The 16,899-nt window shown below is 33.6% G+C and overlaps 1 protein-coding gene across 1 annotated transcript; it reads left to right on the top strand.

Moving 5' to 3' along the window:
- Positions 1–14,116: 14,116 nt before the first annotated feature.
- LOC8267552 (mitochondrial amidoxime-reducing component 1) lies at positions 14,117–16,394 on the top strand. The gene is made up of 8 exons (XM_002528096.4): positions 14,117–14,393; positions 14,522–14,671; positions 14,764–14,940; positions 15,039–15,127; positions 15,340–15,404; positions 15,514–15,616; positions 15,831–15,941; positions 16,031–16,394. Exons 1-8 carry the CDS (start codon positions 14,300–14,302, stop codon positions 16,154–16,156), a joined length of 915 nt encoding a protein of 304 aa, XP_002528142.2. The 5' UTR covers positions 14,117–14,299; the 3' UTR covers positions 16,157–16,394.
- Positions 16,395–16,899: the final 505 nt, after the last annotated feature.

The raw sequence follows: 16,899 nt of genomic DNA on the forward strand, positions 1-16,899 counted from the left end.
CACCGACTAGTTCAGGCCAAATTAGACCACCGCAGTGCTATTGATTCCTACTTTTCCAAGGGCAGCCCACCTTTGAGCAGAGATATCAATCAATGAGGCACAAAGATTTGGGAAAGGGGCGTAGGATAAACTGGCCAGCACTGGAAACCATCGGACTTGCAGCTGCGGTCCGCCAATATCTTGAGACGCCCCCATTTTAGCATTTCTTTGAGATAGTTGAACCAACATATAGGGAGTTGGCTGTGGAGTTTGCCAGCACTTTCTTTCTGTAGAGCCAGTTGTGAAACTTCTAACAATCGGATGCGATCAGTTTCAGACTAGCAAAACAAACTTTCACGATGAGTGTACAGCAGTTTGGGGTACACTTGGGCTTGTGGACTGAGGAGGATGCAGCTGGAGAGGTTTATAGTCGCTATATACACACGCCTGGTGTGTCATATCTGCAGATGTGGGCCGAGATTTCTAATGACACCGAGGTGCGGCCAGTCAAGGCGTCTAACACGAGGGCTGCAGTACTTGCATGCATTCTTGGATAGGACCATCGCGGGGGAGATAGCGGTGGTGTAGTTACCCGTGGGACTTATTTATACTTTACAAAGATGCACCAAAGACCACCCATCGACATGGGATACTTGTTGGCCAGACAGATTAATATCTTCTGCAACAATTCAAAGAAGGTATTTTTCTATTTTGGGACTTACATTACTCGACTGGCTAGGAGCTTAGGAGTTTTGGAGGAGGCGATACCACATCTGACAGAGCTGGGGGTGATGGAGACGTTGGGACTTACCCAATTGGTTAGTATGGGGATGGTGACTCATAGGCAAGGTCCGCTAGGACCAGAGTATAGATTAAGGAATGCTCTCTTAGTAGCACTCAGAGAGGAGCGACCTGCCCCACGAGCCCATGGTACACAGGATGTCCCACCTTCTTCTGATATTCTGGAGTCTTCCTCCAAACCATCTACTTCAACTCCTTCTGGCTCTTCATCAGCTGTTTTAGGAGTCTCTCCAATTGAGTTTAGAGAGCTGCAGCTTACAGTGCAGAGGTTGGCAGAGGAGTAGCAGCAGCATTTCATTCGATAAGAGGCTTTTCAGCAGGACCTTTTACAGCGTCAGGCTGAGTTTCAGAGCCAGATGATGGCTCAGTTTGAGAGGCAGAGGGCTATGCTTCAAGCCCTGATTGAGCAGGGAGGTAGGTTAGAGGCCTCTATGGCCAATGACATGTTTGATGATATTTTTGCTACAGACTTTTCACCTGCTTGTTCACATAGCCGGGTTCTAGAGAAGAGCCATTTTGACATCCCTCTAGCGGATGATCCAGCTGGCCCTCCCTCTCCGACTGAGCACCCTTCCACACAGCAGCCTGATGAGCCTCCTATTGACGCTGCTCCTGTTGATCCACCAGCTCCTGCATGTGACACTACTTCCGATCCTCAGAGAGTAGCCACTCCTCCACCACAGACCAGCCAACGTCCTGATATACCTGCTGATGCACCTCTTTTCACTCCGGAGCTATAGTCAGGGCAATATTAGTTCTTTTTCCTTTATTATTTCTTATATTTTGTACACTGAGGACAGTGTGTCCTTCAAGTGTGGGGTGGTGATATTTATATACACTTTTTTTCGTGTTTTTATTATTTTGTATATGAAATTCAGATCCTTTTCTAGTGTATATATCACATTTCATTTATCCCATCTCAGTTATTTATTTATTCTTTATGCAATTTTTTGTAAAATTTTAAAAATTATTCACTTTGTTTCGATGCTCTTACTGTTGACTTGCTTTTGAAATCCTGTTCATGTCCATGTGATTGGGTAAAACCGATAATGTTGAGTTTTGCGGAAGAATGTAAGATAATTAGTTTGAGTTTTGTACTAGTTACTTTGGTTTATTCAATTTGATGATTTTTGTTTGGAACCTACTCAAAAGCACACTTGTGAGAAATCGAGCCTAAATTGTAAGTATACACTTTATATGCTTGTATTTATTTCTTGTTGAGAGTGTCAATTACTGTCTTTACTTTTAAAACTTGCTTGGTAATGCTTATGAGGGCCACAAGGAGAGTTTAACACTTTGGTACAATAGAGGCACTTAGGTTTTTTATTCTAGCCAAATAGCCTTCATTCGTTTATTGATTCTGTAGATAACCCCTTCTTTCACCATTTTTTTAATCATATTCCATTACCACTTAGTTTTATTCTGCTTTGGGTTATAATTTTGCATATAAGTTGTTCTTATTGGGAATTTTTATCTTGGGAATAGTGTGGAATCTTATAGCAGCTTTCTTCAATCCAAAAGAAATTCACTCTATTATGTGAATATTTTTCCCTTATGAAAAAAAAGAAAAAAAGAAAAAATAAATAAATAGAAGAATAAGAGGGAAAGGTGATGAAAAGAAAGAAAGTAAGTGAGCTAAACATTTTGACTTGATTCCTATTTCCCACCTTGGACTACTGTCCATTGTTTGTCCCTTGTGATCATTGTGACTTGTGTGCAGGTCATGTATTTCATTGCAGAACACCATAGGTTCAACTCTTACCAAATTTACCTACCTCTACCTAATCCCCATTACAACCCTTATAAAGACCTCTTGACATGGTTGTTGACTCTCCATAGGTGGTAGGAGTAGGATTTAAGAGCAAGTATATAGTAAGTAAGGCAGTAGTTGATGCATTAAGGGATTAAACACTATCCTTTAAACATTTTAAGTGATTTATAGTGAATCTGGTGAGGAGTTGGTTCTGAATAATTTTGTTGAGACAATATTTTGCAAATTATTGGCATCTTGGTTGTGATACTTGAATTGATTACATCGTTTCTTTTTGTTTGACTTACGCTTATTAAGGATATGTGCAGGAGCTCTCTAACTTGTTTATCAGTTTAAGTATTGTTCCTTAGTGGTTTATTTTCCTTATTTTACTTTTGATTGTTTGAGGACAAGCAATGAGCTAAGTGTGGAGTTATTTGATGTGTGTAAAATACACACATCTAAATGGGACTTTTAAGATTGATTTTATGGACATTTAGATGTAAATTGGTCCCAACACTCATCCTATACGTCTGTTTGTGTGCATTAGGTTCAAAAGAAGTCAAAGAATGATAAAGGGACCGAATTGGAGCATAATTGGACGTCAAAGCTGCCGAAACAAGCTAAGTACGAGCATGAGGAAGCTGAACATGGCCGTGTTGGTTTCAACACTGGCTGTGTTCCCAACACGGGCACCAACACGACCGTTTTGGGTGCATTAGACATCAAAGAAGAAGAGGCATTAGGGAGCACAACCACAAAGAGTAACACGGCCAGGAATACGGCCATGTTCGCGGCGACAAGACGAATTAATTAAAAGAAAGAGCAAGATGAAAGAAAGGAGAGCGGGAGAGAACGTCCCAAACCCTAATATTTCTCTCTCTAAGGGTTTTCTGAGCTGGAACCAAGGGAAAAGGAGACTTGGATCAAGGTTTCAATCGGATTCCCTTCAAAGATTGAAGATTGGGCGAGGTTTGTTGATTGGTTTTCAAATTGAGTAAGAGGAACAAGAATCGATTCAATTTGAGCAAGAGGAATTGTGGCTATTTACTTTCATCCAAGGGTGTAATCGGGTTTTCTCTACCTTTACTCTTTGTTGTAATTGTATTCTTGTGGATTTTGATAATGAACATGATTAGCTAGATTGATTAAACCCATTAGGATTTCTTTACTATGTTGGCTTAGTATTATATTGTTGGATTGTTTGGGTTAGTTTTGTATTTTTCTTACTTTTAGTATTAATAAGATAATGCATTATTCATGAGACGTTATGAATTGTGTGTTTAGATTGCTTTATGTGATTGAGAAGTCCATTTGGCAATTGGAAATTTGAATAGTAAGAACTAGTTAATAATCGCTTAGAGATAAAAATAATTAACTAGCCGGATTAAGAATTAACAAAGCTTAATAGAGGCGGATTAAAGTTTAATGCTAATTTAAGAATCAATCGTTAGGAAGAGATTCCAATTTTAGGTTATTAGATTTAGGAATTCAGTTATCTCGAGAGAGAAACCGAATTCGGTTAAGAATTCGTCCACGGGTAGCATAATTAGACTCACCAATCCTTTATCTTTTGTTTGATTGCCAACTAGTTTAGGTTCCCTTTGGGTTTGCTTTCTTGTCTTGGTTAATTTAGTTATCAATTACTCATGCATCTCCCTTAGAACTTAGCTTGTAGCTATTAGTTAGTTTAGAAATTATTCATCACTCATTTTAGGTTAATATAACAAAGAACAAAGGAGTAACTCTGGGCTTTCACTTTCCCGAGGAATACAACATTGATACTCGCCATTAGTGCTAGACTACATTGATAGGTACACTACCTTAGATTGTAGCTAACACAAGTAGCACACATTAGGGACCTACCCCCGTTACCTCATATAATCATTTCAGATATTTTGTCCCATTCATTGACGATTACTCCCGCACTACTTGGGTTTATTTGTTAAAAAGAAAAAAAATAAGGTCTTTACTTATTTTTTTTTTTTTAATTTTATCCAAAATCAGTACACTGCCAAAATTAAAATTTTTCGCTCAGACAATGGCAATGGCACTGAATATATAAATAAAATTTTTCAAACTTCTTTTTTAAAAAGGGCATCTTGCATCAAACCACCTGCATTAATACCCGGAACAAAATGGAGTTTCCGAAAGAAAAAACAGGCACCTCTTTGAAGTCACCTTGACCCTTCTTTTTCAAAATAATGTTCCAAATATTTTTTGGTTGGATGCCCTCCTAACCACTACGTATCTCTGTTGACGAATCTCATCAACAGATTACCCAGTATCAAACTAAAAAAATCTCAGCCCTCTAGAAATTCTCAAGGGAAGAAAAATAGAATTAGGGCACATTCTTTTTCATATCAAACACCATCACAAACTCGATAAGAGTTCGGTTAAAATAGTGTTCCTAGGATATTCCTCAGAAAAAAGAGGATATAAATGCTATGATCCCTCCACTCGCAAGACCTACATCTCTCGGGATGTGTCATTTGTTAAAAGTGAACCTTACTTCACAAATGATTTAACTAAAATCCATGGGCCCCATACCTTATTATTTCTGCCTAACCTGTCCTTTTTTTACAGTCAAATACAGGATACTCCAACAATGAGGGAGCCATATCCAGAGGCAATTCCCAAGGCAATTCCTTTAGGGGGAGAGCATGAGAGTAATAGAGAAGATGAGTCACAATAAAAAATTGCCCTGCGAAGATCCACCCGACCAACTAGACCTCCTGCTAGGTTAAGGGACTATGTATCCCATAAGGTGTCGTATCCAATTCAACGTTTCATTAATTATGATTCAGTATCAAATCAATATAAGGCATACCTAGGGAATCTCACAACACACACCGAACCCACATCCTTTTATGAAGCTAATACTAATCCCAATTGGTGTAAAGCCATCAAGGAAGAGCTCCAGGCCCTAGAAAAAAATGATACTTGGGATATTATCACTTTGCCACCAAATAAAAAACCCGTCGATTGTAAATGGATATACAAAATAAAATACAAATGTGATGGTACAATTGAAAGATATAAGGCTAGGTTAGTAGCAAGAGGGTTTATCCAAACTTATGGGGTGGACTACCAGGAAACCTTTGCACCCGTAGCTAAAAAGAGTACTGTTCGCATTTTATTATCTATTGCTACTAACTCAGGATGGAGTCTGTTCCAAATGGATGTGAAAAACACTTTCCTCCAAGGGTCTCTAGATGAAGAGGTCTATATGACCCTTCCTCCAGGCTACAAGTCTTCATCAAATCACTCCTTGGTATGTAAACTCAAAAAGGCAATCTATGGATTAAAGCAATCTCCAAGAGTATGGTATGCCAAGCTAAGCCATTTTCTCTTAAATATCAATTTTAACAAATGTGCCTCTGATTCTTCTATGTTTGTAAAACACACCCATATATGCACTATTACTATTCTTGTATATGTAGATGACATTATCATAACCGGTAATAATAATGAGGAGATTGAAGAGGTTAAGCAAAAACTAAAAGGAGAATTTGATATCAAAGACCTAGGTCAACTATCATACTTTCTTAGGATAGAAATAGCCAAATCTCATAGAGGTCTATTTTTGTTTCAAAGAAAGTACGTTCTTGACCTTTTGAAAGAAACAGGAAAAATAGGAACCAAACTTATAAACACCCCAATGGAAACTAATATCAAACTTAATTTGGAAGATGGAAACCCATTAGATAACGTAGGTCATTATCAGCGTCTAGTAGGGAAGTTAATATATCTAACCGTCACTAGACCTGATATTGCTTATGTAGTAAGTATGGTAAGCCAATTTATGCATGTTCCTCGTACCAGCCACTTGTATGCTATTGATAGAATTCTTAGATATCTCAAAGGCACCCCAGGTTAAGGTATTTGGATGAAAAATAATAATGCTAATACTATAGTTGGTTTCTCTAATGCATATTGGGCAGGAAGCTATGACAAAAAATCAACTTCAGGATTCTGCAACTTTGTAGGAGGAAATTTAGTAACATGGAAAAGCAAGAAATAAACTATAACCGCAAAATCAAGCGCAGAAGCTGAATATCGAGCCATGGCGTCAACAGCTAGCGAGCTTATTTGGATTAAACAAGTGCTTGTTGACATGAAAATAGAATGCAAAGGCCCGATGAAAATGTATTGTGATAATCAAGCAGCCAGACACATCGCATCAAATCCTGTTTTTCACGAACGAACTAAACACATTGAAGTCGACTGCCATTTCATAAGAGAAAAAGTACAATCTGGAGAAATTGAAACTCCGTTCGTCAGAAGCCACGAATAGTTGGCAGATATATTTACAAAGGTTCTTGACAAAGCAAATCATCAAAGCCTTCTTAGCAAGATGGGTTCTATCAACCTATTCGAACCCACCTTGAGGGGGAGTGTTGAAGAACCAAACCTTGAAGCTTTGTTTGAATTAGAAATGAGAGACATAGGGACAAGGGACCAAAGGGCAAGGCCTCAGGTTTGTACAGCTAAAAGCTGTACAAACATGTCATCATAGGCGTGCAAACATAGGAAAAAGGAGCAACATTTCCACCCTAAGGAAGAAAAGTCGCTTCAACCCTTCCAAATTCAAAAGTGAACATTGACATAGATCATAGGGGGTCATTAGATAGCTTAAAGACCGTTGCAACTCAGTCATGTATATAACAGAACATTCACATACTGTAAATCTTAAAATTCATACTTGTAAACTCATCACATATCAATAAAATTACAATTACAATTTCTACACTATCTAGGACTTCCCGCTATTATTGATAAATCTAAAAAGAAAACTTTTGCACAATTGGTTTCCAGGTGCGTAGAAGGTTTCTAAATGGAAGAAAAAATTCCTTTCACCAACACGCAAAGAAATTCTTATTAAGGCAGTGGCATATGCTATACCAGTATTCCCTATGAGTTGCTTCATGATACCAACTGGAATATATAAGGAAATTAATCAGATTCTAGCTAATTTCTGGTAGGGGCAGAACAGGAAAAGGGGATGCATTGGATTGCTTGGAGCTCGCTGTATATCAATTGAGGGACTGGGGTTTAAAGATCTTCAGGGATTCAACATTGCATTGTTAGCGAAACAAGTTTGGCAAATGATTTCTAAACCAGATTCTTTAATAGCACAGGTCCGCAAAAGGAATATATTTTCCAAATTTGGATATTCTGCATTGTGATGTGGGGTCGAACCCTTCGTGGGCATGGAGGAGTCTATGCAAAGGAATGAATTTAATTTCTTCTGGCATTCGATGGCAAATTAGTGGTCATTCAGTAAAGGCTTTTAGAGATTCATAGATACCCATAGATTCCCTACCAGTAATACAAGCATTGCCCTTTTTAATCCTGATAGATAAAAATGTGACTCACTTTATTGATTCTGATCGCAAAGCATGGAAAGTTTCTCTCCTCCATCAACGCTTTTCACCTACACAAGTTGCTGCTATTCTTGGAATTCCCATTAGTATGAGAAATTCAGATGATATCTTGATATGGCATTTCCAGTCATCAAGATGCTACACAGTAGGATCAAGATATTTTCTTTGGCGCACACAACAACGACTAGGACACCCAGTTCCTGTACCAAATATTGGTTCGATGGAGAGTCGTCGATGGAAGCATTTATGAAAAATGAATTTCCCAAATAAGATTAAGATGTTTCTGTGGAAGCTTTTATCAAATGCATTACCAGTGGGATCTCTCCCATACCGAAGACTAAGTAAAGAAGGATGTTGTCAGTGGCGTGGCGCCTCGGAATCTAGGATGCGTCTTTTCTTTTTGTGTTACTTTTCTCAGCATATTTGGCGTCTGTCTCCCTTAGGCATTATATCATCAGTCTTTCAGTTGGACTCATTTCTATCAGCAAGGGATAAGCTTCGACAAGACCTCTAAGATGAAAGTAATGATGATTCAACAATCAGATTGGTGGCATTCACTCTATGGAATATCTGGAAAGCGAGGAAAATGTTAGTGTGTCAAGGAAAATGGCTTTCAGAAGAGGATATCATATTAGCGATGTTGCTAGCAGAAGACATGTAAACAGAGGTAGTGTTGGTTTTCTTCCCAGGAACGCAAATGACCAAGTAATACAGTCTTTCTCTAAACTATATATAGGCATAAGTGATCCCTTAATGTTAGAAAGTCTGTCGCTATGGGATTGCATGGATTGGGCATCAAGGTTCCCTTGGCCAAAAGTTATATTTGAGGGAGATGCTCTAAAAGTCATTCAGATAGCTGAGAAATCAACTCTGATTCCTTCAGCAATCGTCACCATTTTTACTGATATTTTTAATCTAATGGAGTTATTTAGGCATGTCCTAGATTTTATAATAGTCTAGCACACAGCATAGCTAAAACAGTCTTTCAATCTTATTAATATTATTCTATCTTTGTTAAAAAAATAAATTAAAAATAAAAATAGTGAAATAATAATAGTATTAGTATAATAATATAATATTAATATTAGTGGAGTTATCAAGTCACTAATATTGAGAATCTTGAATTCTATAAAGTAATATGGCAGTGATTAAAGATCAAGTTGTCCACTTATACCTAGCCTCACATTATAACAGGAAAAAAAAAAAAAGGCAAAAGGGAAGCATGATGATGATGATGGTGTTTCCTACTAGACACCTTTTATAATCAACTTGCCACAAGCATCAAATTTAAAGATACGAGGCTTTATTTTGTTCATATTATGAAAGATGGAACTAGGAGATTTTAAAATATAATATTTAAAAAGTAATATACGTGTGTAAATGAAATAAATAAAAAATCAGTTAAAGTAGATTTGATATTAAAAGATTGATTAAATCACTTTAATTATTTATTTTTTTAATAAAAGTTTAAAAAACTTTAAAAAAATTAGATTATCGACTGACGTATGAATAATCAGCTATCGATTTTTTTAAGTGATTCATAACCAGTCGGTAGTCGGACCTTTTAAAATATACAAATCTCTAGTCCTAAGAAGAAGAAGAAGAAGAAGAAGAAGAAAGAAGAAAAAAGAAGGAAAGACCTAAAGTCTAACTACCATACTCAAAGCTATAAGTCCATTATCATGAAGCTTGAAGGTCTATTACATCCTATGGGAGACAATCAAGACAAATCTTGAGATAGAAGAGGAACATCAAAATTCTCAAAGGAAAAAGCCTAAAACACTAAAGAAAAAGAAAAGACTAATATAATAAGAGAAAAAAAAAGATAAAAGATAAAAAGAATCATTCTTGAGGTGGACTCTTAAATTAGTGGCAGAATGATAATCAGAATTGTAGCCTGGAGAGTGCAGATCTCTCATATGGGTACTGAAAGTAATATAGTATTGCAGATTGGCTTGCAAAATCTGAACAAATAATAATGATTTTTTTATATGTATGAAATTAGCCAATGATAGATGTATATTTTAATTTGAATTAAATTACGAGTTGAAATATTTCTCTTTTTATTCATAACTAAAAGAATTAATAATAATGATTTTTCTTTGAATTAAACAAGGACAAACTTCCAAATACATTTAACCAAAAATGAGATTTGGAAAAGAAATGGCAATCCACTTGTTTGCTTTGGCAAGTCACTGAATCATTGGCCAATTTCTGAGGCAGGAATTGTCCCCAACAAGCAGTCTGATGTTTTCAAAACTTAAAATTATTTTCCAAGAATAATATTCATACATATAATTTTAATATATAAACATAATCATCATATGTAATGCCTATATTTTGAATGCTAATTTATAAAAATATAATTAATATATTGATTAATCTAATACTTACTAATTAAATGACAATTTTAATTTTAAATAAACACATTAACTATATTTTTATTATTAATCAGTCTGTAAAATCAATGCATTAATTAATAATATTATAAAACCTAGAATATTAAAAAAAATTATTGAGAAAGAATCTTAAAATAATAGAATTTGATTCTAATATTATTAATTAAATCATTTATCAAATTTGTATTATATATATATCTAATGTACTTTAATTAAATTAATTTTTAAAATAAATAAATGTAGTTTCAATTCTTTTAAATTAAAATAAATTTATAATCAAAATTATAATAACAATTCATATAATAAACCAACAAACTAATTTATTAAAATGTTTCACTTGTATATTAAAATGGATAAATAAATAATACACATTTATTAAAAGTCAACAATTAGAATACAAGTCAATATATTCAAATATAATATACTTATAATATATATATCATCCTATTTGGTGATGTACCGCGCAAAAAAATAAGAAAATCTTACCCCATATTTTTTTAACCAAATTGTGGCAATTCTGTATATGTCACTCCAGAATTGCCACAATTTGGTTAAAAAAAATATGGGGTAAGATTTTCATATATATATATATATATATGAGTACGCTTTGAAAGCGTCTGCCTTGTAACCACCCCAAATATATACTTCAACAGGAATTACATAACAATAGTTGATATAATAAAAACTTCTGGAAAAATGTCCGCCCGTAACCCAATAGATAAAATATGTTACATAGTCCGTTTTAGGGATTGACGACTTACCCATTCATTGACTTTGACACTCTTGTCATAACTTTTACAAATTTATATATGCATAATGAATATATTATAATTTTAAAAAATCTATCGATTCATAAATCAATTAAAAACTTAAAATTTTTAGTTGTGTAAATTTTAGTAAATTTATAAATTTTAAGACTTTATTCTAAATGAGCATTTAGTTTAATGAATCTGAAAATTTACTTGCATGCTTATGTTTTTTTTTTTTTCTTATTATTTTCTTTTGTCTTTTTTGTGGGTTCTATTGAATCTTCCATTCGTACATCCAAAATAGCCAATGGAAGAGTCAGTTCAATTTTGACCTAAAAATAATAGAACAATCATCAGATGCTGTAGATTCTCCCATCAACAGGAAGGAATGGATGAATGGGAAAATGACTTTACAAAACTTTAGTTGAACCCCCAATGCAAGAACTTCTCTTATTGCCCAACAGAAAGAAAACTTAAAGTCCCAAAACTCAAAAATCCATGAAAGTCCTAATTAAGAGCTGATTGAAAACTTTAAAATCTCTCCATGAGACCCAAACTTTGAAGAACAATATCAAACAAACCCCTAAATCTTTATTGCTTTACTTTATAGGGTGAATTTTGAGGTCTTTCCATTAGAATCCGACTGAAATTGGGTTGAGATTTTTATTTTTAATTTTTGCTAATCTTTGCTTAAATTATAACAGTTTTTCTAGAGAAGTACACTGTGTAATATATATATATATACTTGCTTTAATTTACCGTTTGATTAAGGTGATAAAATTATTTTCTTGAAGGATAACAGCAATTATATATACCACTCTTATCACTTTGCAATTACTTTTACAAATTTATATATGCATAATGAATATATTATAATTTTAAAAAATCTATTAATTCATAAATCAATTAAAAACTTAAAATTTTTAATTGTATAAATTTTAGTAAATTCATAAATTTTAAGACTTTAGTCTAAATGAGCATTTAGTTTAATGAATCTGAAAATTTACTTGCATGCTTATGTTTTTTATTTCTTTTTTTTTTCTCCTAATATATAAAATTACTAGTAAGTCATAATTAAATATTTAATAACCCCTATAGTGATTATTTAAATAATGACCAATCTTGCATATACTTAATTATATATTAATACTGATTTATGATAAATACATGAACAAATTTATTTAGATATTTAGATATTGTTTTTCATTTTAAGATCATTTTATTTCATAAAGAAATTATAATAACAATATAAAAAAATTAGATTCTTACTAAAGTATAACAACTTCATAGGGCAAATCATAATTATTTAATAACAATTTGATCAATCAGACATAAAGGTATTTTCATGGATTTAAAAGGGAAGATTTTGCTTCCAAAACCTATTATTAAAAGGCTCTTGAGTTTCATGTGTTTATTTTCTGGACATCAATTTTATTTTATTAAATCTCTAAATTTTTATCTTTTTCATTTATATTAAAGAATTTTTAATTAGAAAATAAGAATTTAATATACATATTCTTTGTCGAAAGATCATATTTAATTATATAAATTTTATGTATATTGAGTTGTACATCAAAATTAAAGATAATTAATAATATGATATATTTATTATTATATTATATTAAAAAATTTAATTACCAAATAAAATAATAAAATCTGTAATATAATCATATTATATATCATTACCAAATATAATCTAATAATTTTGTTAATGGGTTTTGCCGTTTTATCTTCTTTTTTATTTGGGAATATATCTATATTTTATTTCTTTTTGCATTTTTTGCAAATAATAAACTGACAAAAACAGGCTGTCATATATGCCCATGTACATTTGCACTCTCCCTATAATTGGACAAATGTTGTCTTCTCTGTGGAAAAAGAATTAAGTGTTGTACAACACCGCCAATAAGTGATTATTTGTGGGCCAAGGAATTAGTGAACACTTTCTGTGGTAGGAATTGCCTCACAAAGCGCTCATTCTTAAATATAATTTAGAGCTTCCCAAAGAAGAAGGAAACACAAAAAATTATAAATCCAATCAAAGAGGTGGCACTATTAATATTTTAATTCATAATCTTAAAATTCTATTAGGGATCCCATATTATTTAATAAAAATAATATATATCAATAATTTATAAAGGATAATATTTAATTAATTATCCATATTTATTCGTTTAACTATACAGACACTCATTCATTTAATATAGCATGAGAGATAATTTTAACTTTAAATGATAATTCGATGTCAAAATTAAATTTCAGTTGCACTTATAGAGAATATATTTCAATAATTTATAAAAATTAAGATCTAATCAATCAAGTGAGTAGTTCTAATCATTTTGATGTTGAATAAAACTAAACTCAATTTTAATAGTTGATTTTACTCTATTTTAATCAAACTAATTTAAATTTTTAATAAATTAAATATTTTATTTATTAATGTAAATAAGATCTTAATCCCTTTTATTGTGAATGATATATAGAATTATTTAATGGTCTATTAGACCTTAAAATATTTAAAATATATAAATCCCAGCCAACAATCGAGGTGATACGTTTATATATTTATATAATAACTAATTAATTGATTTATATTTTATAATTTAAAATAAATAAATAAATAATATTTATTTTTAAGTAAGGATGAGTAGATAAAAATTATAAGAAAATTATACTTGATATATGTTTCTATATATACACCCCCACCCCTCTCGCCGACATCGGGGGACTGGGGGCATGGCGACCCCCGCTCCCCCTTGCAATTAGCAAACATGTTCGCGGGGTCGTTCTGCAGGGCAGGTTTCGACAATGATCCTTCCGCAGGTTCACCTACGGAAACCTTGTTACGACTTCTCCTTCCTCTAAATGATAAGGTTCAGTGGACTTCTCGCGACGTCGCCGGCAGTGACCAGACCGATAAATGATTGATATATATTTATTAATTTTAAATAATAAAATATGTGATATTCATCCAATATTAAAATATAAAATACTCGTTCGTATATAAAGTGGGATATAGATACCGAGTTTTTAACTAGTTAAAGATATCTCAAAATTATATATCTAAAAGAACTACAGTGAAGTCATCCCGTAATGGGCAGGGTCAGCTGTGTAGATAAAGTACTGCATCCATACTTCACCATAAGCAAATCCAAAGCTTAGCTCTGCTCAGAAATTCAGCTGCTATTGAACTTAAAGCTCAACTGAAGTACCCTAAAAAGAGAAGAAGAAGATATGGATGAAAATAAAAAAGTATTATCAATCTTTATTTATCCTGTCAAGTCATGCAGAGGCATTTCTGTTTCTCATGCCCCACTGACTCCTACTGGTATATATGGGGATCAATTTTTTTATTTTCTTTTTTACTTTTTCTGAATCCATAGCAGCTAACTTCTTCTACAGTTCATGTTTTTCTGTACTTATTTTTTGCCTTGTAATGTTTGTTTGGGAGTTAAGGATTTCGATGGGATCGAAATTGGATGGTTTTGAATGACAGAGGGAGGGCACGTACCCAGAGAAATGAACCAAGGCTTGCTCTAGTTGAAGTAGAGCTGCCCCAGGAGGCATTTTTGGATGATTGGGAGCCTACAAAAGATTCCTATATGGGTAAATAATGATTCACTCTTCTGTAAATCTTATTTATCTTAATCTTGATTAAGCTAAATTTATTTAATTAATCATTTCCGTTTGACTGACAGTAATAAAGGCTCCTGGAATGCCTGTGCTTAAAATATCACTAGCAAAACCACAGGAAATATCAGATGGTGTCTCAATATGGGAATGGTGTGGCTCTGCGTTAGATGAAGGAGTTGAAGCTGCAAAGTGGTTTTCTGATTATCTCGGAAAACCCAGTTGGCTTGTACGTTTTAACTCAGGTTAGTTTCAGGTTTTGTTGCATATTGTGATTTGAAAAACATTGCATCAAAATGGAACAGTGTTTGTACTGATCATCAGGTTTTGCTATATGTTGCAGGATTAGAAATTAGACCCGTTGTTGATAATTATGCTCCTGGACACAAGGTTATGTTTACCGATTTCGGTCCATATTTGGTAGCATCTCAGGTTAGTAAATTCTCTGTGACATTAAACATAAGTCAATTTTCTTTGCTCGGCTGCTCCGAGGCGGTTATTTTCATCTATCTATCAGGCCCAGAAATGAATAATATATGTTTTTAGTATTAAATAATAGAATTACAGAGTAATTATGTACTATTTAAATGTAAAACACTCTGATGTTGTGCTCAGGCCTGAATCTTGTCAAGTTATCCTTGCAGGGATCATTAGATGAACTAAATAAACATCTAAAAGAACCAGTTTCAATAAACCGTTTCCGACCCAGGTTAGATTCACGCCATATCTATTCATCTTGATATTTTGTACTAATTTAAATTACTCCATCTGGATGCATGGGTTATTAATTTCTTAAATTGCGATCTCATATGTCACAGCATACTAATTGATGGTTGTGAACCATTTTCTGAGGACTTGTGGAAGGAAGTTAGAATAAATAAATTCACATTTGAAGGTGTCAAGCTTTGCGCTCGATGCAAGGTATAAATTTGCTTTCATTTAAGGCAACCTTGGTTTCCTTTCAGTTCATAATAGGCTGTCGGCTATATGATAAGATTTTTGCATAATTTTTATTATTAAGATTTCAGATTTTCTTTAATATTAATGGATAATGTATGATCAACTCAATCGTAACACTTTCATATAATAATTTTGTGTGTTTGGATGTCTAAAGAACACTTATTTTGCCTTGTAGATACCTACAATTGATCAAGAGACCGGGGTAGCAGGAACTGAGCCAAATGCAACACTGAAGGAACTCCATTCTGATAAAACTATGCGGCCAAATAAGAAACAACAAGGAGAGGTGAGATCGATATATGCAAAACTACTTCCCCATGTTCCTTCTAAGAACACCATTCATACAAAATATAATCATGTGATGTATGCTTGCAGGTCTACTTTGGGCATTATTTAGTTTGGAAAGACAGTGTCGATGGAGGGAAAGGGAACATAATTAAAGTTGGAGATCCTGTTTTTCTTCTGCAGAAATATTCTTCTACAGAAGAAGTTGATGTTTGAATCCAATTTCAGAATGTCAGATGTGTATGAAGATGGACTTTGTGGACTATCTATGATGGATGTAATCTAAAGTAGTTCGGAGTGGAGATAACCCATATAGTTTACCGTAATTAACTAGAGATTAAGATTTAATTAAGTCGAGTCTAGTCGATTTGCATCTGATACAAGCAAGTTGCAGATATATAATAAGACTTACCAAAATTTATTACATAATGCAATTGCAACATATTTCAGGACATATTAAGCTAAGCTTATTCAAGAGTGTCCTTTTGAAGGTTTAAGCAGCTTAATTTCTACTCTTCCTTTCTTTTATATTCCATCAAGCATGTCTACATTCCATGGGAGGAATGGAGGATGATGCTTCTCTTTCAAATGCATAAATCCTTCTCTATATGTTGTGGGTCAAGGACTTCTTCTCCTTCCCCTTCTTCAAACTCCGATTCGTATTCTTTATAGAGAAATCTCCGATCAAGAATAGAACAAGATCGGAAAATCATTAGGTATGAATATGTTAGATACCTCTGACTCGATTGGTGAAATAGTTTCATTGTTGCTTCATATATCTCATTCTATATCTCTGACATGGTTGGTGTATATCTTCCAATGTTTGCAACTTCTTACACACCCATGCTTCAGTTTAACAATATTGACCACTTCACAAAATAGGTTGAACAAGATGATGTTGTGAACAAGATTTTAAAATTCATCGCATGGTGTGGCATAATTCTGGATTACAAGCACAT

The sequence above is a fragment of the Ricinus communis genome, chromosome 4 (genome assembly GCF_019578655.1).
Source record: "Ricinus communis isolate WT05 ecotype wild-type chromosome 4, ASM1957865v1, whole genome shotgun sequence".
NCBI classification, from domain to species: Eukaryota; Viridiplantae; Streptophyta; class Magnoliopsida; order Malpighiales; family Euphorbiaceae; genus Ricinus; species Ricinus communis.